General features: G+C 48.1%; 1 protein-coding gene across 1 annotated transcript in view; it reads right to left on the reverse strand.

Annotated features, from left to right (window-relative positions):
- Positions 1-25,514, reverse strand: part of LOC119437400 (pre-mRNA-splicing factor ATP-dependent RNA helicase DHX16-like) — a 147,399-nt gene that overhangs the window by 52,671 nt on the left and 69,214 nt on the right. The window contains exons 10-11 of the mRNA XM_037704429.2: positions 19,879-19,947; positions 17,140-17,250 (exon numbers count right to left, since the gene is read on the reverse strand). Coding sequence (XP_037560357.1) covers positions 17,140-17,250; positions 19,879-19,947 — 180 coding nt within the window. The remainder of the gene's footprint in view (positions 1-17,139; positions 17,251-19,878; positions 19,948-25,514) is intronic.

Here is a 25,514-nt window from a genome sequence, read left to right on the forward strand (position 1 = left end):
ATACACGTATCGCTTATAGTGCAGTTGCAGGAAACGAAATACCGCTTACAGTGCGGCTGCCTGGGAGTACGGAAGTCAGCGGAGATGGCGAACGCTCCCCTCAAACGGGCGCCCCAAGGAGTGCTCGAGAAAGAAAGAGAGACGAAGTGGAGGAGAAGGGCATGTGGTGCGAACGAACAGCCAGTGAGGCTAAAACCAGAATCTTGAGTGCGAGTCGTGAAATATCACGGCGCGCATAGCCAGCGAGAGCCACGAAACTGCCAGCGCCGGCCGACGCTCGCTTCACGATAACGGCAGTAAACGAAACTTCAGGGAGCGGGCGGCGCCGGCACAGCACGGCGAAAGGCGCATGCGGAGAGCGTGGAATGTGAGGGAGGAGGGTGTTATGATCGGCTTGGAACTGCACCTGTGAAATGTGGGAATCAAGCTCGAGCGCCTTTCCCGTGACGAGATAAGGCTATTATGATCGCCTTGGAACTGCACCTGTGAAATGTGGGAATCAAGCTCGAGCGCCTTTCCCGTGACGAGATAAGGCTATTATGATCGCCTTGGAACTGCACCTGTGAAATGTGGGAATCAAGCTCGAGCGCCTTTCCCGTGACGAGATAATCCCCTTTCATCCCCTACGGAGCAGACGAAAACAGCGAGCTACCAAGAAGGAAAACCCGAGGGAGAGGAGGTCGCCAACTTGACCGCCCGACAGAGGTCTGACACTTCCACAAGTTCCCCGAAGGGGTCATCGGCAGGTTATGCCTGGAATCTGTATCTCTCCAATGTGGGAAGCAAGCCTCAGCACTTTTCCCGTGACGAGATAATCCCCTTCAGCCCCGAGAGAGCTCTCACCTCTACGGAGCAGACGAAAACGGCGAGCTACCAAGAAGGAGGACCCGAGGGCGAGGAGGTCGTCAACTTGACCACCGGAGATGAGGACTTCCACGAAGGAAACGCCGGCCACCACGAGGGGATTTAAGGCCGTCCTGGCCCCCGTGTTAATTAGAACCGCTCGAGACTCAGATAGAGTCAAAACCATGTACCAATGAAGTGAATACAATCTTTTCTATTTTTCATCATCACGATGCCCGCCTTCATCGTCGTTTCCTGATTCCTGCGGTGACGACCCACCTCACCCGGTCGAGATTATATCAGCTGGTTGGCAGCAATGGGATACTCCACCCTTCGTCCTGGCTTCAGCAGAATGGTGAGCGCTTGACTTTCTTTGAGAATTTGCCAGGTTTTAGCTTGTGTGTTTTCTAAAACGGCGAATTAGTTTCTGTACGTGCAGGCTCCTGTTGAAAGCTTCCTCACGTCACAGCAGAGTAAGAAAGTCCTCGTTCGGGATTGACCATGGATTTGGGCAAACGGAAAAAGCCAGAGTTGTTATTACTTTGTGAAGAGCTGGGAATTGAGGTCGGGAAAAGTCAGAGAAAGCCACAGCTTATTGAGGCGATTGAGAAGTGCGGGGCTCTTGAGGACGAAATTTCAGAAGCATGGGAAGAGATAGAGAAACGAGCTGAGAAAGCTGAACAAAACGCTGCAGAGGAGAGGGAAAGGCAAAGAGCTGAGAAAGCTGAACGAAGTGCTGCAGAAGAAAGGCAGAGAGCTGATCAAAAGGAAGCTGCAGAAAGAAAGGAACGCGAGGAACAGAGAGCTCACGAAATAAGGCTAAAAGAACTAGACGTGCAGCGGGATCTGGCCAGGCAATCAGCAAATAACCTCTCAATAGATGAAAGACGTTCAGGTGAAGTAGGAGTGAAGATAAGGGATCTCATGCCATCGTACAAGGTGAACGATGACATGGGTTTATTTCTCGTTACTTTTGAACGAACCTGCGAGAGAAACGGGTTGGCACTAGAGAGTTGGCCACAACAGATTCTGACCGTTCTTCCTGGCGAAGCAACCGAAATAATTGCGAGGCTAACGAAGGACGAGTCAGAGGACTATCAGAAAGTAAAAGCTGCGCTGCTAAGAAAATATCGGCTCTCAGCGGAGGCTTTCCGCCGCCGTTTTCGGGAGGCAGTTAGGACACCGGGCGAGTCTTTTCAAGATTTCAGTTATAAGCTGAAAGCCAATTTAATTGAGTGGCTAAAAGGGGAAGATGCGTTCGGTTGTCACAACAAGGTTGTGGAGCTAATCTGCAAGGAGCAGTTCTATGGGTCCTTGAGCGAAGAGATGCGCCTGTGGATTCAAGATAGGTCGGGCGAAAAGGACTTAGAACGTGCCGCAGTACTAGCAGATGAATTCGCCGCACGTCGCGAATCAGAGAAAACGCGCGTCAGGCCATTGACGAAATTCAGCAAAGAGGAAAACAGGCGCCCTTTTCACAACGAGAAAGCTGGAAGTGGGACCAAAGACGTACCGACCGATAATTTAGGCCAGAATAACAGCGCAGCGAAAGATGAAAAGAAAACAACAAGAGCATTGGAGGCTACAAAACCGGTCGTCTGTTTCCGTTGCCAGGAGCCTGGACACCTTGCGATCGGCTGTCGGAAGCCTAGAATAGTTTTTTCTTTTGTGAATGGTGACGACGACAACTTGGCACTCTTAGCACCCTACCTTCGCGACCTAGTAGTGAATGGAATACCATGTAAGGTACTTAGGGACTCAGCTGCGACAATGGACATTGTCCACCCCGCGTACGTGAAACCTGAGGATTTCACCGGGGAAGGTGCATGGATCCGGCAGGTAGTTGAGGAAAATAGTGTCTGCTTGCCCATAGCCAACGTGAATATTGAGGGGCCGTTTGGACTATTAAGGACTGAAGCCGCAGTATCACAAAATCTGTCCGAACATTATCCCTACTTGTTTTCAAATCGCTCAGAGATGCTGTTGAAGAAGAAGGGTCTGAGTTTTGGCGACCATACGGTCCAAGCTCTCACGCGTTCCAAAGCTCGGGAGATCGCGGCAAAGATGAAACACGGCAGCGAAGCCAGAAATATGCCTCATGGCATAGACACTCAGGAAGCACAGCCCCTAGCTAGTGAAAGCAGTGAAAAAGGCGCTAGCGAGGAGGCATGCGGCTCAGTAGAAATATCGCCGCAAGGGCTAGCTGAGGAATTAGAGACTAATTTCGTACTGCCACATTCGGAAGGCTTTTTAGACCTACTGAGAGTTGATAAAGAGGGACTCGCGGCAGAACAACAGAGTGATGTGTCCCTCGACAAACTGAAAGAACTAGAGAAAGAGGGGATAGCCAGAAGAAACATCACTTTTCGGCGTCGCGCTGGTCTTTTGTACCGACAGTACAAAGACACGAAGGGAGTACAGTATGATCAGCTCGTTGTTCCCTCAAGATACAGAGCTCCAATCCTCAACCTGTGCCATGGCAACGGCTGGGCGGGTCATTTAGGCATAAAGAAGACTAAAGACAGGTTACTGCGAGAATTTTATTGGCCGGGATGCTTCAAGGATGTAGAAAATTATGTCCAAACGTGCGAGGCTTGTCAGAAAGTGGGAAAGCCACACGAAAAGAGGAAAGCACCTATGAAGTTAGTTCCCGTAATCACTGAACCCTTCAAACGCTTAGTGGTTGATATTGTGGGACCCCTTCCCGTGACGAGTTCAGGGTACAAATACCTTTTGACGATGATTTGCCCCGCAACGAAGTTTCCGGAGGCCGTTCCCCTAAAAGAAATAAATTCAGTCGAGGTAGTTGAAGCCTTACTCTCGGTGTTCTCCCGATTAGGTTTCCCATCTGAATTACAGAGTGATCAGGGCAGCGTATTCACCAGCGCCCTTACTACCACCTTCCTAGAAAGGTGCGGCATTAGCATCATCCGCAGTTCAGTGCGGCATCCACAGAGCAACAGTGTAGAAGCATGGCACTCCGTTCTGAAAAGGGTACTGCGGGCATTGTGCTACGAGCAAAGAAAGGACTGGGAGGCATGCTTAGCGGCCACTATGTTTGCCTTGAGGTCGGTGCCGCATGAAGCCACCGGATTCAGCCCAGCTGAGCTCGTTTATGGGAGGTCGCTTCGATCTCCGCTTCAAATGGTGCGCGAGGCGTGGGAAGGGCGCGGAGATGACCCGACAGTTGTTGAGTATGTATTGGAACTCCTAGAGCGGTTGCAATCTTGTCAAGAGCTGGTGGAGGCAAACATGAAATCCGCCCAGATGAAAGCTAAAGTATACTATGATAGGAACGCTCGGAAGCGGACTTTCACTGTAGGAGATAAGGTGCTTTTGCTAACGGCGTCCAGAAAAAACAAGCTAGACGTCCTTTGGGAAGGACCTGCGGAGGTCATGGAGAAACTCTCAGACACAAACTATGCCATCAAATTACCGGGTAGACGTAAAGAGCTGAGGATATACCACACGAACCTAATGAAACCATATCGAGAGCGTGAAGCCATAGTTCATCTCGCACTAAATACGCCCGAAGAAGTGGAAACAGAATTTGCTTATCCGATGCCGCCAACGGAACTTCCACTTTCTAAAGTATACGCGGACATAGGCGCAGACCCAAATTTAAATCCACACCAGCGAAGCGAACTGCGAGAGCTCGTGGGTAACTTTGAAGACTGTTTTTTAGATCGGCCAGGTAGAACTAGCTTGATGGAGCATGATATTAAGCTGGTATCGGACGTGCCCATTCAGTGCAGGCCCTACCGGGTTTCACCTAGGCAGAGGCAAATTTTGGAAACCGAGATCCAGAGGATGTTAGAGCTGGGGTTAATTGTTCCCTCTGAGAGTGAATACGCGTCCCCGCTAATTCTGGTTGAGGCTCCGGGGAAAAGCCCCAGGCCTTGTATCGATTACCGAAGGCTAAACGCCATAACCAAAGATCAGAATTACCCCATTCCTAATCTGGAAGAGCGGGATGGAGACCATCAGCAGGGCTGAATATGTATCTACGCTAGACTTAACGAGGGGTTACTGGCAGGTACCACTGACAGAGCAAGCTAGCCATTATGCCGCCTTTACATCCCCTCTAGGTACCTTTCGGCCTCTTGTCCTCACTTTCGGATTGAAAAACGCTCCGTTTTGTTTCTCACGACTTATGGACCGGGTTCTGAAAGGAATGCAGGACTACGCGCTTCCCTACTTGGATGACATCGCAGTCTTCTCTCCTACTTGGGAGGACCATTTGCATCACCTTAAGAATGTGCTAGAGAGTTTGCGTGCGGCCGGTTTGACCCTGAAGGGCGAAAAATGTCAACTAGGAAAAGCCGAAGTTAGCTACTTAGGCCACAAGGTCGGACGTGGCTACAGACGCCCCCTTGAGATTAAAGTAGCCGCCATATCCGATTACCCTAGACCAGTGACGAAAACAGATGTCCGTTCCTTTTTGGGACTAACTGGCTATTATCAACATTACATCCGTAACTTTTCAGAAATCGCAAGTCCCCTCACGGACAGTTTACGGAAGAATGAACCAGTGAAAATTGTGTGGAACGAACAAAAAGACGAATCTTTCCTCAAGTTAAAGGCCGCTTTAGCCGACAAACCCATCTTGAGAGCTCCTGTTTATGATCTTCCTTTCATTCTGCAGTGCGATGCTAGTGATCGAGGCATGGGTGCAGTGCTCAGTCAGAAAAGTGAAAACGGGGAGGAACACCCGGTAGTGTTCGTAAGCCGGAAGCTGACTGTCCGCGAACAGGCCTATAGTACTTCCGAGAAGGAGTGCGCTTGCTTAGTATGGGCAATACACAAGCTTCAATGTTATCTGGCAGGATCACGGTTCCTAGTGGAAACTGATCATTGTCCTTTGACGTGGCTTAGGAATATGTCCCCGAGGAACGGCAGACTGCTACGCTGGAGCCTTAGTCTGCAAGAGCATAGCTTTGATGTCAGGTACAGGAAAGGACGCGACAATGCCAATGCGGATGGCCTCAGCCGTAGCTTCCCTGTGTGAAGCAAAATGTTGTAAAGGGCCCCTTTCGTTCTTTTTTTTTTTTCGCGGATGTGTTTTGTTCTTCAGTTTTCAACTCATGATTAACCCCATTATTGCTGCATTTCAATGCACTCTCGGTCTCTCAGTAAATGTGGCTTTCCCGGGCAGGAGAAACAAAAACGTTAGGTATTAGGTTAATTGAAAATTGCACTTAAGTCTGGTTTTTTCCTTTTGTTAATTTTCGGAAAGCTCGAACGAGGGCTGCATGTTTAATTCTGATAAGGTTTTGCGTGAAGAATGTGTGAACCTGGCAGTTCTCATGGTTAGTTGGGTGCTCTCTGTTTGTTGTGCCTTGGGCTTGGCGTGGTCTATTTCCAGAGGGTGTCACCTGGCCTGCCTTGGAACGAACGGCGAAACCAAGCAGAGGCACGGGGTCTATGGTCTCTTCGAGGTGCTTGGATGCTGCAACCCCTTCGAGACCTCCTGCGGCGGTGGACGGGCTGTTATGATCGGCTTGGAACTGCACCTGTGAAATGTGGGAATCAAGCTCGAGCGCCTTTCCCGTGACGAGATAAGGCTATTATGATCGCCTTGGAACTGCACCTGTGAAATGTGGGAATCAAGCTCGAGCGCCTTTCCCGTGACGAGATAATCCCCTTTCATCCCCTATGGAGCAGACGAAAACAGCGAGCTACCAAGAAGGAAAACCCGAGGGAGAGGAGGTCGCCAACTTGACCGCCCGACAGAGGTCTGACACTTCCACAAGTTCCCCGAAGGGGTCATCGGCAGGTTATGCCTGGAATCTGTATCTCTCCAATGTGGGAAGCAAGCCTCAGCACTTTTCCCGTGACGAGATAATCCCCTTCAGCCCCGAGAGAGCTCTCACCTCTACGGAGCAGACGAAAACGGCGAGCTACCAAGAAGGAGGACCCGAGGGCGAGGAGGTCGTCAACTTGACCACCGGAGAGAGGACTTCCACGAAGGAAACGCCGGCCACCACGAGGGGATTTAAGGCCGTCCTGGCCCCCGTGTTAATTAGAACCGCTCGAGACTCAGATAGAGTCAAAACCATGTACCAATGAAGTGAATACAATCTTTTCTATTTTTCATCATCACGATGCCCGCCTTCATCGTCGTTTCCTGATTCCTGCGGTGACGACCCACCTCACCCGGTCGAGATTATATCAAGGGCGGCAGGGAAGCGGATTTCGCCTCGGCAACTCCGCCGCTTCGGTGGCTCCCCTCGCCCTCCCTCGTAGCTCCCTCACTTTCGACTGTCACCGTGTGCGTCTGCCGCCATTCCAGCCGGCCCGGCGCCAGCTCCTCGAAGTTTCGTTTTCTGCCGTTATCGGGAAGTGGGCGTTTGCTGGCGTGGGCAGTTTTGTTGGCCCGCCTGGGACAGCGCCACTGCTTCCCTCTGCGCCGTAGCCGCAGCGTGCAAGGTCAACATGTGACTAGAAAGTAGAGGAAGCATAAAGGAGAAAGAAGGGTTCACTGCCATTTTCTACGCGTGGCTACGGTAGCGTGGCTGAGACGTCGGAACGTAAACGCATGTTCTGGCACATCGAATAATCGGCGACCTTGCCATTTGAGATAGGGTAAAATATCCGCACGTTTTTTTTTTTGTTTTGTTGACGCACGACATTGAGGGGACTCTCCTAAGCTTTTACTCTATGGTGGTGCCGGAGCAATGCCACTCGGAGGTGCCGCCGCGTGATTTGGTTTGAATTAACGAGATTCGACTGTAAATTGAATGCAAATGTTCTAGCCGCATTCCTCTACTGTTGCATACGCGAGGTGGCTCGGTGCACATGTTTTGCATATGTGCGAGCCTTGAAAATTGTTGCTTTGGTTATAGTGCGTTAGTACGTTATAAGCGGTCTACACTCTATATTCTATGGTGAAATAACCCGCTTACTACAGTAAAACCTCGATAATTCGAAGGTCGTCGGACGATGAAAATTCTTCGAGCAGAATTTCGAATAACCGAAATGCATAAAAAAAAGAAAACAAGCAAGAACTTGCCGCAAAAAGAAATAACCTTTATTTTCCATGTCCGAGAAAGATTACTCGAAGTAATCACTGATGATTACTTGGCGTGGTAGTTTGCCACCCCAACTGCCATGCTCTCCAGCTGCCTCACAACACGTAGCATATAAATATCACCCGCACTGCACTCAACAAAGTTGCGGACGATCTTTACGGAATCGATAACTGCTGCTAAAGTGGGCATGCGGGTGCTCGACTCTAAAGACTTGGACTTGCTAGATATTCCGGACTTCAAAAATGCACCGTCAGGGTTCCCATTGAGTTAATGCATTTTTGCACTCATTTTTTTCGGACGAATTGAGACTCCAAAGTACAATTTTCTGGACTAAATCGCTCATTCCAAGCCACGCTACTACAGTGTACTAGAAGGGGGCAGTGGGCTTACTCTCCGGCGGAGGCTATGCGATGCGGCGGCTCCGCGAATGTCGCAAATATGAGCTTCTCCGACAGCCCAAGGGGCGGCGCTGGCGTCAGTTTCAATGGAACGTGGGTGCGACGGCGCAGCTGCCCAGTGCCCGCCCGCCCAGTGCCCGATCATATTAGTTGGAGTTGCTGAGCTGCGTTGTTTTTTCTGTGGAGGTCGTCGTCTGGGTTTTTTTTTTTCCTTCAGTGTTTTTTTTTTTCGCACATAGCCTGCAAGAGATTAGTATACCTTGCAGTAACTGAGCCATGCCGCGGCATCGACAAAACCACTGTTAAGCGCATGGGTGCAAACAAGCTATGTTTATGTGAAGGATGGGCCGAAGTTGTCCTTGCTTGGCGTCCCGAAGGATAAAAATAGACGGAAAGAGTGGGAAAAGAACCTCCACAGAGCTGACAAGCCCCTGGACGACACGAGCGCAGTATGCGAGCTCCATTTCGAGCCACGTTTTGTGCTCAACTCGAACACAGTTCCTGATCACTGTGATTTGTTTTTCTTTTTATGGTCTAGTTAGGTCAGTTAGCGAAGGAAACTGCGAGGAAGGTACAATGGCCTCCTTACTGGAAGTTGACTCTCTCGAAGCATCAGGTGACAGAAGTGAGTGCAGTCAAACTGCTGCTAGCGCTACTGCCACAGAGGCCACACAAACGTGGTACCCCAGCATTGCACGGGCGTGTGGGTTTCAAACGACCATAACCAGCACGTGGCCAGAAGCGGCTCGAGGCTCACTTACCACATTGCGGGCTATGTTGCGTGGAAGTGTATTGTCAATTCCAGCACAAAATGCCAAGAATGCATAAAGCTGCTCACTATGACGCCACCAGGTGAAAGTTTTCAACTTGCCCGGCTAACAAACTTCTGTGGCCGAGGAGGCCTCCTTCATCCCTCCAGTCGGCTGTATGGCTTTGTGAAAATTCTAGAGGATCTTTTCACAGAATGCTTCTCTCAGAGCGAGCTACACTCTGACAGCATTATGGATATGCTGGAAGTTGTTACGAGTAAGCTTTCCCTCCAAGTTGGCTGCAATGTGCACGCTCTTAGCCTCACAGCTAAAATAATTAGCTTTTAGATTGTCACACGTCTGCATTTTTATGTGAAAGGAATTAACTATGACAAGGCAGGAAAGCGGCAGAGGGCCAAGCAGCTGAAGTTGAGCCGTTGCACATGAGTTGAAGTGCATGAAACAATGGCTTGCTGTACTTCTTGCAAATAAAAGCTTTTTGTCAGCAACAGTCCTGTTAACTTCATTTTGCTTACCCTTATATAACTGTACATAAGCATAGGCCGGAGCCTTTGTCAAGTGAACTAGTTTTCACTTTTTGTTCAGGCCTCCCTCCATTTCTTTATGGAAAAAACAAACCTGATTGGATTTAATAAATGTGTGACGGCGTAATGATGGTTAATAATAAACGCAGAAGGCTTACTGTGAAGCATGGAACAACTAAAGTGGAACAATGAAATATTTAAGCCATATATATATATTCATTTTGGCTAAGCAAAGACACAAACCTAGTCAGCATGCCTGATTTTTTTCTTTCTTTTTTTTTTTTTGAGCCCAGCTGCAGGAAGTATGCACGCACTGTTTTCTGTCTGACAAAATTTTACATTAGGTCGACATGGCATGAAACCATTTTCAACATTTTTTACGATTGCCCGATAATTCGGAAAATTCGAAGGCCCCTTCCGCATAAGCAACATCCGTCAGCGACGACCTCTTTGCACAAAAGGTCTTAGAGTTAGGATAGGCAGCAAATTGCCCAAGAGTTGCCGTCTTCCTTTTCCACAAGGTACTATTATGGCAAATATCATGTGGCCTAAACAAATACAGTGCTTGCTAAAGATATGTAAAGACTGTCAAGTATGCCAAAATTAAAAACAAATAAGAGTGTTATCTGCTTCGAACTGAAACCGTCAGAAACGCAAGGAAAATCAAAGCTTCTGCAAGCAAAGCTTCCATTGAAGTTGCCAGTGGCGCCACCTCTTGGATGCGACGCTGACTGCGTCAGAGGAGCGGCTGAGTAAGCCCACTGCCCCCTTCTAGTACACTGTAACGCTACCCAATCTTGGAGGACGATTTTGCACTGGCTTGGATTCCAGTGGCTCGCTCTATAGCCTCCAATATTGGGAGGCACGCGCTATTATGTGCCATCCTCCAGTCTCAGAGGCCATGCCCGCCCTTCATTGGTTGACAGAACACTCTGACTACTGCACTTTTTCTATTTTCTTTCTAGTATATGCGGTCAGCACTATCGTCATAACCATTTATTGTGCGATGTTTTTTTTTTATTGCGATAACAATTAAATGGACACTTCAAGCGTATTTCTTACGTCGGCATCGCCGTTTCGAGGTTCCGTATAAAGTCCAAGGGCGATAAAATTGTCGCCACGCGTCATATGTGCGAATGAAAGCGCGCGAGGGACACGCGCTTTCACGGAAAGCTGTGGGGGTATGGGAGGGAGGGAGGGGGGGCGATGCTGTGCTGCGGCACCAAATGCGTATCTTGCAACCGGGCGCAAGGTTGACACCTTGTGCTGATACCACGCTTGTCAATTCAGTTAGTAAGTTTTTTTTTCGAAAGTTTCAGTTGCTATTTTGAACGTGGCGTGTACATTCAGCAGGTGTCTCGGAGACCCATGTCTCAGTGATCGGCGCTACCTCCTGTACCTTCGTGAGAGCTAAGCGGTGCGAAGCTCATTTCTTCGATCTCCATGGTGAACTCCGTTGGCGAAGACCGCCAACACGGTGACGTTTGTGTCGATTGTACATGGAGACGACGTCACTGCTGCGCAAATCCAAGCAAGTCTATCCCCTCCAAGCGTAGTATGAGGCAGGGCATTATTAGAGATTTTTTTAAGCCACACTAAGGGACCTAATAATAATTTTTTTTTCCGGCCGAACGAGTTTTTCGGACTATTTTTCAGTCCCCACGAGCTCGGAAAATCGGTTGGCAACTGTACGGAGCGCCCTAACCCAACAGCCGCACGTTGCTGCCAGCAGGAAACCTCAAATTGTCTGAATAGAGCCGCACGGCCCATTTAAGCTATCCGGTAGAATTTGCATGGAAAATGACGGGACCGCAAAAATTCTTCGAATTAACCAAAATTTCAAATTAACCGAGTTCGAATTATCAAGGTTTTACTGTACAATGCCCTCATGCCACGTCATCGGTAATAACGATGAAGTCTGGCGCTACTGGGTATCTGTGCTGAAAGGAAATGGAATGCAAAATTCTTGAAAGGGAAAAAAAAAAAAATTCAAGCCACGTGCTGTTTTCCAGCCTTCTCCACATCGCCAGCCTCGCGCACCTCTCTCCTGCCGCCCTTCCACACCTCCGAATACGAATGGGGTGAGCTCATAGCTCTACCCCGTGCCGCCCTCTGAAACACGAATGGACCAAGCCAACTGTGCTGATAGCGCTGGGCGCTGCTCCCAGATTGCTCGCTGGCTACCTCATTCTGCACAGTTCTGCGGACCAAAGCTGCCGATGGATTTAGTCACTTGTGCTGGTCTTTGTTGATTACGTCGAAGGCGGGGCGGAAGCGTGCCATCTTTTGTCGCGCGCGAGGCACGAGGCGAAGGAAGGGGGCGCACTTTACTTTAGGCGGCTGCTGCTTATGGCACGGCCACGCGGGTGCACCATATCATGACAGCGATCTGAGACATGGACAAAGGGCGTGCCCGCACGGGCTTCATCTTCAAAACGATCTGCAATGCGGACAAAGTATGCCCAGTGCCGGTAACTTCGTATGTGCAGTGCTTTCGACGTTTAGTTCGTGTTGACACGAGAGACAGCACGAAGGTCAATTGGCTCGTGGCTGCTGCCGCGCTTCCTGACTCCAGCATTTTGACAGCGAGTTTCTGCGGTGATCGAGCGAGATGTGTTCATGTTTACCTGTGCGCGCATAACAATGTGCTTGTTAATTTAGTTAGTAAACGAATGTTTGCAAGTTTATAAGGCCAATAAAACTAATTTCCTAACTTCGTTTAGCTGTCTACTAATTTGCTATCGCAATCGATTATTTGCCTTTCAAGCAAAACTACAAATTTTTTTTAATGCACCTTTTGAGGCTATCAAAGTGATGTATCAGCGGAGCTTGCTTGCCACCCGTGACCCCGCTTTGTAATTGTTACAGCAGTGACATTCTTGAACGTTGACAGCTGCGGCTTGTTACACGTGACTGGCACAACACAATCAGCAGCCGGACAGAGGAAGGTGGTGAAAAGAGGCACTGGCCTCCCCACCATTATAGTTTTGTCACAACAGCTCTGCAATCCCGTATTTTGATTTTTTTTCATGCAACCCGGCTATAACAATGCAATTTTGTGGCACTTGAATATTGTTATAAGTGCTCAGGGATAGAGTAGCGTGGTAAGTCATCACACCTCCTATATGCACCGATACAGAGCATGCCATTTCCCCATGAGTAAAGCCCATCATGTTGATTGGCTGATTATCACCAAAGCAGCCCCTGTAGTAATGCAGGCCTACAGTATGTGAAACAGTATGTGAAAAACCCTTCCCATATCCATGGTTTGACGTGCCAGCCAGTTTAGAAGTGAAATAAAATAGTACAGTCGATCCCGGATATATCGAACTCGAAGAGGATCACGAAATAATTCGATATATCAATAATTTGAAATATAATACAGTTGAATCCCCCTACAACACATGCCACTACAACAAAATTTCTGCCACAACGAAGATTTTCCGATTCCCCGTCAGCTGGCCATAGAAAGTAATACAAAAAAAGTCTCTTCATAACAAAGGCGTTTTATTCAGTATTTACTCTTCAATGAACTTTTCGAGAACGAAACTGGGACTGAAATGAAATTGGAACTGCCAAGTAGTCAAATTATAAGCCCTTCCAAAGCTGCGACGATCGTATGTCCGCTTGAACGAGGTTTTCGTGAACGAAATCAAATTCAAAGTACCGATTTGAGCTACTGTAATAAATAGCCATGCGTGGTAATCACGAGCCTGCGCAAGACTGCATGGGATCCCCACAATCGCTGCTGTTTTCTCTGTGGTCTGTGTCCGGTCGAAATGCCTACACCAACGAAGCGTAAATTTCTCTCTTGGGGAAGAGGAGGCACATACGATAGCTGAGGCAGATAGCGTAAGGAAAAAAATTTAGCAGTTTCGAGCGAAACGCGAAGCATCGATTGCCATAGCAGATTAGTAGACAGCTATAAGAACTAAGTATAGTAGTTTTATCGGCTGTATAAATTTGTAAACATTCGCTTACTAGCTAAATTACCTAGCACGTTGTTACGCGCCCACAGTGAAAAATTGACACATCTCGCTCAATGACCACGGAAACTCCCTGTCAACACACTGTAGTGAGGAGGTGTGGCAATAGCAGCGAGCGAATTGACCTCCGTGCCGTCTCTCGCTTGAATGCGAACTAAACATAGAAAGCACAGCGCACACGGCTCTACTGGCACTAGTTGCTCTTTGCCCACATCGCAGATCGCTTTGAGGATGAGGTCCGCGCGGGCGCGTACTTTGTGCACATCGCAGATCGCTTTCAAGATACAGTGCCCGCCACAGGCAGCAGCCGCTGTTGTCAACATGATGGCAACGTCTTGTCGTCTGGGGAAAATGACAATCCGCAAGACACACTGACTCCGGCGACTGCTTTGAAAGTAATGGATACTTTTGACTTCATCAGAAAAGTTATCAGAGTTATCACGACAATGACATAGCGATGGCTCTTTTAACGGACTGTGAGACTCGCATAACACCTTTGCTTGCCGTGAAGCGTAAGAAATCCAGGCTGACAGACTTCTGCAAATAAAATTTCCGGTAAGCGCAAGCTTGCCAAGCTTGCCGACTGTCATAAATATGCAGTGAAATTGTGAAAATTCAAACTGCTTCATTGCGGCGGTGCATGTGCCGCAAAATGAGTGTTTTGCGATCGGCCAGGCACGCGTGTTAAGTTAGGAGTCGGGCACAAAATGCATTCTCTCGTGAAGTTGACGCTTCATTGACCGCCTTCCGTACGTCTCAACTTTTGCCCCCCTGCCATCACGTAAATTTCCTGGACGATAGTTTCGATTTCGTTCGCGGCTTTGCCGTTAGGTGTACGTATATACATACTAATTTCGTGTCAATGAAGTTCCGCCACCATGAAATTTTTCGTGTGTCCCATCAATTTCGTTGTAGCGAGACTCTAATGTATACAATACCTATGCATATCTCTGAAGCTTATATGAAAACTCCGCACGTCTCGTACAGTCTCCTGAGACCATAAAAAGCGAAAATTTACTGATTAGTTTCTTTAGGCCCATGTCAAATGCACATAAATATTGCAATAAAGTCACTCACGCTGCGCAATGGTCTTTGATAAAATAATCGCAATGCTAACCCTAAAAGACTGTGTCACCTGGCCACAGAGCACATAGCACGTCGAAGTGCTTGTAGTATGTCGAAGTGCTTGTTGCACGTTTTTATTCAGGTTAAAGTAGAAATGGACGCAACGCAGGAGCAAACCAGCCTGTATGAATCAACGCACTTGTACTGCAAATTGCGCATGAACGTGCCCTGTTGCACGTGTCTAACAATATGCTGTTGGCATTTAAACAGCCGATCGTCACACATCGTAACAAGTCGTGACCATGCAAACACTTTTAGATTCGTAAGTAGCTTCCAGCCTACAGTACACCCGAGTCCATTTCCACTGACACGTCTCTGCGAGCACAAATGAAACGCATTCACTATCGGCCTGCGAATCGCACAGTAAGTCTTGTCGCCGCTGCCATGATGGTTTTTCTGCATAGTGCGGGTGTGGCATGTGGTGGTTTTGTTAAATCCAAACTGTAATGTAAAAGTCTGTGCAAGCGGAATTTGTAGTCAGATTAGTTTTGGCCACACGCAGAACTGTAAAATGCTGTTTGCAGTAACTCTACAAGACAAACCTGGTGGTGCAGACATCTCCAGTTCGTCATTTCGCTGCAGATTTTGAGCCCTAATTTCCAGAAACTTGATCAAGGCAAAGTGTTTCTAGCAAAATATTACGCTTTGAGTGCTGGCTGACTTCACTTCTACAATTACAGTCGAACCCACTTATAACAATATTCAAGTGCCACGAAAATTCCATTGTTATAACCGATAATCGTTATAACCGGGTTGCATGAAAAAATCTAAATAGGGGGATGGCAGCACTGTTGCGAGAAAACTATAATGGCAGGGAAGCCAGTGCCCCTCCCCACCAACTTCCTCCATCCGGCTGCTGATTGTGATGACTCGTTTAACTGTTCAACTCTGCTTCCTGCGCGCTCTGATTGCGTGTAACAAGTCGCGGCTGTCGGCGTTCAAGAATGGCACTGCTATAGTAAAACCTCGTTAATTTGACTTTCACGGGACCGAAAAAATGCCCGAATTAACCGAATTTCAAATTACCGCGGTTATCAAGAAAACAATAAACAAATGCTTTCTACATCAACACGCTTTTATTTACTGAATGAATCAGCCGAATCCTGTTTCTGTTTTACACAAAAACAGTGCGGAAGCTGCAATTCTCATCTCGTGACTGAATAGCGCTTGCAGCGGCAAAGGCCTCGCAACTTCTTTCACAGCGCGGCGGCGTGCGTCTTCATCTGAGACACACTTTTCACTGCTGCACACACATCGAAATTATTTTTTCGCCAGGTCGGCACCTATCGCGATCCTCGACAGCTTTGCACCAAGTAAAAATGAAACTACTGTTTGCCGCAACCACGGCCGCTGTCAACGCGATCATGGACGGCGACCCTGCGGTTCTGAAGGCGCGCGGCCGACACGCATACCGAGTCAAAACGAAACTACTGTTTGCCGCAACCGCTGCAGACAAAATCACGGCTGCTATCGACGCGATCATGGATGGCGACTACTCAGTCATGAAGGCACGCGGTGAACGCGGTGCTATGCGCAGCGGTAAACGCAAGAATAAAGGCTTTAAAAGGCACGAAACATTTCAGCGTTGCTGTCACTCCAGTACGAATGTCACTGATGGCTATGGCGATGCGAACTCTGTTGCTTTGTTTCGGTGGACGCTAACGCCGTTTTGGCTCTACTGCGTCGCAGCTGTGTCGCAGCTTTGCGGCGCTCCGCCAGCCCAGCGCTATCAGCGCAGTTGGTGTGGTCCATTCGTGTTTCGGAGGGTGGCGCGGCGTAGAGCTACGAGCACAGCCCATTCCTGTCCGAAGGAATAGAAGGGCGATGGGGGAGAGGTGCGCGAGGCTGGCGATGCGAAAAAGGATGGAAAGCAGCGCACGGCGGCGTGCAACAGCTCGAATTTCTTTTTCTCTGTCTTTTTTTTTTCAAGGAGTTCGCATTCTATTCCCTTTCGGCATGGGCACCAAGTAGCCAGACTTCATCATTATAAGTGACAATGCGGCATGGGGGCATTGTAGTAACCGGGTTATTTCACCATAGAAAACATACAAAAGTTGACGGTGCAGCAGCTTCTCATTGTTATAACCAATATATTGTTAAAACCGGTATCGTTATAAGTGGGTTCGACTGTATAACACTCCCTAAAGAGTAATTAATTGAAAGGCTAGCTAGCAAAATTGTTTTAACCATTAATTGCGTCGGTAATCATCGTGCAAATTCTAATGTCTGCTGCTGCTACAAAGCTTGGTCAGTAAAATTTGTCATTTCATTTCGCACCCCGTATTTTCAATAATCTGAGACAGAAAATTCTTGCAGAAACACGCAGTGCTATAGGACACCAAACAAAGACTCCCAATCTATTCAGAGAATTTCGCTTAACAGAGTATTTTCTCAAGTCTACTGTATGACATCTGGTTAACACAGACAGGAACAGGTAGCTTATGAACTGTCAGCACACTCACCTCATTTCCCAGTTTGACACCCATCTCCTCAGAGACTCGAGCAGCCACACTCATGGCAGCTACTCGTCGTGGCTGGGTGCAGGCAATCTTCATCTTGTCAGCTGTGTAGCCCTTAAAGGAAAGGACAGCCAACAAGGGGAAGCTAGAAACCTCAGTTCAAAAAGTAGCAGTGCACTTCCATGTCCTCCGCTGCTCAAGATGGAGCAGTCCATATATTCGCATAACATTTGAGCCTTGCAAAAGCACAAAAATTTTGGCGAACCGATATTTCAAGATATCAGAGTTTGAGTTCACCGGTTCTTTGAGGGTCAATGCCGTATATATATGGCACCGTGAACAAGTCTGAAATGGTCGATGCCACATATTTATGGCCATATGCTCAGCTCAGCCCCAGAAGATCAACTGTGGGCAGTCCAGCGGGCCTACGACGCCGCCAGAGCCCAAGGGCTCATGGCAGACGCCTAGGCAGGGTGAAGCCCACCCTATTAACTTGCCGGACAAAAATAAAGTTTTTACCTACCTACCATATTTACGGCGCCGTCTATATGTTTGAAAAACACACCAATTTTTCAACTTATCGTTGCCCAGAAGGTGCTGCGAGCTCATCAATAACAGAGGTGTTACCTAACAAAAAACACCAATGCGACACACTGCAACACTGACCCTATTGCTTTCACCGCCCACTGCATCATCCCCCAGAAATCACTTCTACAAATAGGTACGACAATCATCCTCGTCATGCCACCTAGTCATGTTGTTCACTTTCACCTGCACAGTCTTTCACAGCGAACTTTTCCAGAGTGTGCTCGCATAATTCCGAGCTTGCGTTCCAGAGTGTGCTTGCATAAATTGCAGGAAGTTTTTTTTTTGAGATAGGTCAGCCTGAACATTTTAAATCTGCAATAAAAAAATTAGGGAAGTTGCAATTCGCGAAAAAAGTTGACCCTCAATGGGTTAAAGAGGGTTTACTGTATTAGAAAATTATTGAATATTCGATAAGATATGAACCTTCAAAGCAAACCGAATATATTTTTGGCCGTGTGAGAGCCAATACAATTCTTTGCGCTTATTTCTATCGAATTTGCGAATGCATGCCCGATTCTGTGCAAGTACTTGGCATGCTCCTGTCATTGTGAAATTTAGCGCATAAGGTGACCTCAGCCCTGGACAAGTAAGTTTTGCAGAAAAGCGAACCTCATGGTAACAAGAAGCACAGGTCTGCGAACAGTGAGGGCGCAACTTAGCACAACGAAAGGGAATGGAGGTGATAACACAAGGGAGTCGAACTGCAGTAAAAATGCTTTCCTAGAAAGTATAGGACCAATCCACTACAGCGAAGGCCATACATGTGGCCTTACTAAACAAACGTGCCAGCTGCCCGCTATGTATGCACCCATCAGAGTCCTCACAGCAGGCCCTGCAAATGATTCAGTCCCTCTGGGGCTTTGTTTTCGTGAGGGACCTTCCGTTGCACTATGTGTCGCTCCTGGATGCCTTGGAGAAGGATGTCGGCAAGCTTTGCGTAAAGTAAGCAAAGCTGACGGACATGGGGGTTTTCTCCAGCAAGCCAGTGAGAAGTACGTGGCGAGCTGCTTGTGGCGATCTTGTCCCAGTGTTTCTCCTGGATTTTTCAAGCTGAGAGGATTTTTTTAAAAGGCCCTTTTTAGGGCCACCAAAGCGATGCCTCGGCAAAGCTTGCATGTCACTTGCTGCCTGTGACCTCGCTTTGCAGTTGTTATGCAGTGCCACTCTTGAACGCCGACAGCCGCGGCTTGTTACACGCGATTGGAGCACGCAGGAAGCAGAAGGTACGTTTGATTCGCCTGCACCGCCTGAACCAGTTCACGAAGTGCTGCACCCTGCCATTCGTTTCAGCGGTGCAGCAATGGCGCCCCCTGAACCACGCTGTTCATTTCAAAAGGTGCAGAAAAGGTGCAGCGCTGGTTCATGATTTCGCTGCACCCACTCCACTGTCGGTGCCGCCTTGGTGCAGGCGTACAAGTGCGAAGCAGCAGCGCAGCAGACGACGCAGCACACGGGCGTGAGCGACATTAAAACCCCGCTTATGCACGTCTGATGTATCTACGCAAGTGTGGCGTGTGTTTATGCCCCAGAAGGCAATCATACCTGCAGTTCAGGACCTCTCAAATTTATGCACTCCGTGCCCATAGTCGGACATAACAACGCCTGCACTGCATTTGCACCTTGGCATTCGTTTCCAGTGTCGCGCTGTGCCTGCACCGCAGAAATCGAGCTGCACAATTTCTGAACTTCTCGTGAACCACCGTGAACTGGTTCACAGTGGTGCAGGCGAATCGGACGGACCTAGAGTTAAACAAGTCTAGGCAATCAGCAGCCGGATGGAGGAAGGTGGTGGGAAGGGGCACCGGCCTCCACGCCATTATAGTTTTCTGGCTACAGCTCTGCCATCCCCATATTTTGATTTTTTTATGCAGCCTGGTAATAACAATTATCGGTTATAACAATGTAATTTTCGTGGCACTTGCATATTGTTATAAGTGTGTTCAACTGTACATGCACCACCAAGTTCGGGCACAAGCTGGTGGTCAAAAGCTGCTAAAAACATTTTGCACAGAATGGCAGCTACTTAAGAGCCTAAACAAATTCCTTTCTTTTGAACAAGAGACAACCTTCGGTGGAGCCTAGCATAAAACACTTTCGTGTTCTAAAAGGAAGGGTGGTGGCGGAGGAGGAGTCATGAAATAGGCAGCAACTCACAGCCTCGTAAAGGTACTGGGGGATCTGCGTCGTCTTGCCTGAGCCAGTTTCACCTTCAATAATCAGCACCTGTAACAGAAAATATATAGCCAATTATTATTTTAAAGATGGAGAAGAAAAATCCAACTTAGCTTTATGCACATGCCCACTACCTATGCATTATGCTTATAAAGCTGCTCATTGCGATAGTGGCATATGCCTCATCTACACACTCATTACGTGCCCCTTACATTATTCCATGTCCACTGCCCATTCCCACGCCTGCTGAACTGTGTTGCCGTATTATTTTCAGTGGAAGACATATTACCCTTAATGTCAACCACTCGGCAGCAGCCTTGCTGCAATCTCTTCAGCAGACAAATTCTCAGTAGGGGGTGCCATCTTACTCTGTAAGATGGCACCCCCAGAGAGAGAAAAATATCAAAATTAAATTCGGGGATTTTATGTGCCAATACGACGGTCTGATTATGAGGCACATTATAGTGGGTGGACTGCGGATTAATTTTCACCACCTGCGGTTCTTTAATGGCCTATACTCGCTCAATCCACCCGTCCGCTCCACACGCATGCGGACTGGGGCCGAAGGCTGTCGGATTGTCTGGACGTGGTCTGGACGGGCAGACGCAACTTTGCCATCCGCATGCCTGCTCGTCTCTCATTGGCTGGTACGAGGCGGATGGCGTAAGACGTCATCACGGCAAACATGGCGCTTGCTCGAAGAGAAGTGGTGACGCGAGGCCTAGGCTACAGCCGCATCAGGAACAGTCTATTTTGCTCATTCTTGTGATTCTTACTAGAGTTAGCCAGCACCCACGAAGATAGTCATGGAAGGCAGCAAGCCGGTGTACCCTCCCAGGCCTCATCAGTGCGGGCGATCATCGACAGAAACAGACGGAGCAGAGGAAGTGTGTTGTGTTTGCGCGAGCGTCGGAAGAAATATTTCAAGCCGTCGACTTGGTGATTTCTTGTGCCGTGCTTCGCGTGTGCATTGCAAACGAGAAGGCCATCACATACCCGTGTATTCTGAGTATACGACACATGTTCAGGGCCTGGCAAAGTGAAAATTGTCTGATAGGCGACTTGTATGTGTTCTGTGTATGCCGTTTGTTGTCGCGAAGTAGTGAACACCAGTCCTTTACAACTTTCAGAAATGATGACAGGCGTCAGTAGCGATAAGATCTGTTGCCTTGTTATCGCTGTCATTCCTCGTGTGCTATACTGCGTGTGAGCCGTTTCGCCGGCTGCAATGTGCCGTGGTGACCGCGATGTTCGAGCTGTGTTGTTGCTGTTACGAAGTGTTCGCAGGATGACAAATCGAGATATATATGTGTCGCAGCGCTGCTAGGCGTAAAAGTGCTCATCTTATGTGATGTGTGTGCGCTCAGAAGTGAACTGTGCATAAGTGTTGCCGATCGCGTTTTCTTATGTAGTACCCCGATAGAGAAGCCCTATCACACCGGCCTTTTCTGCTTCGTACATGTGTTGTTTGCTTCAAAAGTTGTTACTGCACTTTTGAAGATGCTTCTATCAGTGAGGGTAACTTAGGGAACATCATAATAGTTGCAAATGTCAAGACATACTGCGCTGTCCTGAAATGTGGACATGCCTGAGCACTAATGCCATGAATGCAAATTTCGGGCAGCCTTGATTTTTTATCATGTGGACAGTGGTGTGAATAGCAGGAATTTCTACACTGCACGAAGTAAATAGCTTTATATTTGGGGGATACAAGTGTGTTGCATACACTAGATCCTAAACTGCCCGGGTTTTGCTGGTACCCAAGCACAGAGTCCGTTTGTGAAGACACCAGTGGCATGGTAGATGAATATACAGTAGAACCCCGACTGATACGTTTTTCACGGGACCGTAAAAAAAACCCGTAAGAGCCGGGAAACGCAAGAGCCGGGAAACAGGAAAGATTGAGAAATAGGAGTAGTGTTGAACTGCACACAATATTATTTTAATTATTAAGTGTGAAAAAAAAAGTCGTAGTTTCGCCCGACAGCCGAAGGATCGATTGTGATAGCAAATTAGTACACAGCTATACAAAGTAAGAATAGTATTTTTATCGTCCGTATAAACTTGTAAACAATCGCTTATTAACTATATTAACAAGCATGGTGTCAGCGCCCACAGGCAAACATGAACACATCACACTCGATGAGCGAGGACACGCGCTGTCAAACGCTGGTGTGAGAAATTTAAGCGCCGCTGCTGCTGTTGTCTGGTGGTGTTGTCTATCAGAACACACAGCACGCACAAAGCTACAAGCTGCCGACGCACCTACACTGCGTAGACTCTGCCCCAACGTAGATCACTTTCAAGATAATGCCCACACGACCGCGCGCCGCCGTACAGTACGCAGTTGATGCCAGAGCACAACTACAGTGGGCACAACGCTTCCCGCTATCCCTCCCCCCTCGCTCCCTAGCGCAACGGAAGAAAGCGCGCGCTTCCTCCCTGCTTTTCTTTCTTTCGCGCGTGACATTTAGACGCGGTCGTCGGCTCCCCTCGCACGCTTGCACTCGCACATACAGCATACGGCGCGGCGACGGCATTATCGCCCTTAGACTTTATACGGAACATCTATGAGCCAAAACCAATTTTAGGGCCGCAACATGCCATAGACACCATCTTTAGATAGCAAATACGGATCTCAAGGGCCAAACTTTTGCTGACGGAAACCGAAAATACGTCATAAGTGTCGCTCCCGGCACTTTGGGCGGCCAATGCCATCGTCAAGCAACCAAGCCAAGCGACATGAAAAGTCAAAATGGCCGCTCGGGCCGGCGCGTGGTGGCAGTTCGCAACGTATGATTCGGGAACGGTCCCACAGTTGCGACGTAACAGCAGGGTTACCAATGCATTGGGTTCTAAGGGAGCTGTGCCGGGACCGGCCGGAAACGACGTAACAGCCAGGAAAACGCAGCACCCGGGAACATAACAGCGGGGTTCTACTGTATTATAAGTAAGAAGCTGATGCTTCCTTCTGATTATGTACAAATTTACGCTTCCTGACAAAAAGCAATATACATGTAAAAATAAACAAGTAGGACTGAACAAAGGTGTGGTGATATATAATATTCTGCTAGCAGACAGCAGAATGGCATGAAAGAAATTTTGCCGACAGTTCTTTCTCACCGGCTAGCCGTAGTAACGGTACTAATGCAGGCAGAGAAAGCTAAAGGAAAGTTCGCTGTTACTTTGTAGATCCACTCTAGTTCTTTCTGTGGTTCGTGTCGTCCCTTTTGGCATCAGCCTTCAGTGTAATGTGAACGAAAATTCATTACTAGTACCAGCATAATCTGCCTGGGAAGTGCTGTAGGTTCTATCCTCCTGGTGATTCTGCCGACAGTCACTGCCGAATAATGTGCCTTAAACTGACTTGTGCCTACAAAGTACGTCCATTAGGTGTTTTTTCTGGTGCACTTTTATCTGGCTGTAAGCACACTGCTACCTATTATTTGTGGGTGTAGGATGTTGGATGCTATAAGTACCCATCTCGCTGATCTTTATTTTGCACAGGCAATGATTCCACTCATTAACTGAACTGTTTTCAGCTGTGCTGCCAGATTATGGAAAGAGGTGCCTCGCTTATTGTCATTCTTTAGGATGTTCATGGCCACAGTGCATTCCACTTGAGAATTCAGCTGTTATAACAAAATAAAAGGTGCCTATTGGCTGTCATGATGTCTTCTACCCATGTTATATTAGCCACACTGTTTTGGTCAGTGGTCTGCATATTTCTTTTGACATGAATTTACTACCCAGCCAGATAAGATATTGAAAACCATCAATTGTAGGCCCATACACATGGACACTTCTTTATCATATCTATTTTATCATATTCTGGAAATTATACCCAATCCCAGCTTAGATTAGCAACATCAGCTTAACTTAAGCACGCAATCAAGTTGCTTCATGTGAGAAAAAGAAATAATTGCACAGTTAATAGGAAATAGTCCGGTGCAAAAAAATTATACGTATTGATGTTTTGATTGTATATACATATATAGAAACTTAATTTCACAGGAAAACATTTTAAGGAGCAGTAGTCAGAGCCCCTGAGTCCAGGGCCCCACTGGCCTCTGCTGCCTGCCTGAATTGGCTAATTAAGGACTTTTGTCCTGCCATGTCAGAAGGCAAGTTGTGCCTCCCACTGCTCCATTGTGATATTGTTAGTTGGCCTATGAGCGTGCTTAGTGCACTCCAAGGTTACATGTATTAGGGTGCGTATGCAACTGCATCAAGGGCACTTGGCCCTATAGCGAGTGGGATACATGGCGTTTAGAATTTTTAGAAGAGGAAATACCCCGGTCAGTATTCTGCGCCAATCGGCGGCATCTTCCCCACTGAGTTGTGGGTGAGACGGCGGGTATTTTCTGCGGACTCCGCGCTGATGAGCAAGGATGTATTTGACATTTAAATAGATGGGATTTTGTGAGGGATAGTGTGACGGGTTGGGGTTAGAAGAGGACGCCATCGCTTGGTTAGTAGACCCTCGAGTTAACGTGTTAGCCTGCTCGTTACCCTGTACCCCCATGTGTCCTAGGCATCAGAGTAGGCGGTGGTTGAGCGATTTGGGGATTATCATGAGGCTAGCCGCTGTCATGTGCCCCTTGAGCAACATGTAACATGTCTCCTGGGAGTCTGTGACCACAACCTTTCCGAATGCTCCGCGTGAGTGAGGGCGATCGCCACTGCTAACATTTCGGCCTAGGTGGGGAAGCCCGCCGTGTTTGACACGGATATTTGCTGCTGGCAAATCGCGTTCACGACTGCCAGGGCGTACCTCCTTTGGTAGCGCTGCCCTGTCGCCTCTGCATATGCAGCTGTGTCCGTGTAGTACGTATTGTACCTAGCGTTATTGGAATACATCGATTGAATATGTCGTGCGCGTGCTTTGCGCCTTTCCTTGTTGTACTCGGGATGCATGTTCTTGGGAATTGGAGCGACTGTAATTTTGGATAGCACCGAAGGAGGGAGAGGTACGGCCTGTTCGGTGAGATAAATGGGGTATGCTGGGATATTGAGTCGAGCCAATATTGCCCTACCTGTTTTTGTGAAGCTGAGGCGCTCCCTCTGTCGCATCAGAGTGGCCTGCCTTAGTTTGTCGAAAGTATTGTGTACTGCCAAAGCTAGCATGCGCTCCGTGGAGGTACATTTAGACAGGCCCAGAGCTGCCTTAAAAGCTGTTCAAGTTATCGTGTTGGGCTGCCTTTCCTCTTCCCTGTTCAGGATTTGGCATGGCAGGCCATATGTGATTCGACTAATCACTAAGGCCTGTACGAACCTTAGGATATCGTTTTCTCGCATTCCCGCCTTTCTATATGTCACTTGACATATCATGTGGGCTATGTTGTGGGTTGCGGATTTGAGCGTTTTGAGCGTCTGTGCTGCTCTCCCGTCGCTCTGAAGCCAGGACTCACATCGTGAGTACCTGTCGGACCGTTTGGCCCTCAACCACAATGTTAATCAACCCTCTGGATTTGTAGCCTTTCGCATGTATCCGGACAACCTAGAATTTTTTGGGTGGGCACTTCAGCCCACCCGTTCGGGAAACTTCACTGCTATACCGCAGTTTGGAGCGTATATTCTTTATCCCCTAGGGACAGCGAGATATCGTCCGCATAGAG

This window comes from Dermacentor silvarum, chromosome 1 (assembly GCF_013339745.2).
Source record: "Dermacentor silvarum isolate Dsil-2018 chromosome 1, BIME_Dsil_1.4, whole genome shotgun sequence".
In the NCBI taxonomy this organism is placed as follows: Eukaryota; Metazoa; Arthropoda; class Arachnida; order Ixodida; family Ixodidae; genus Dermacentor; species Dermacentor silvarum.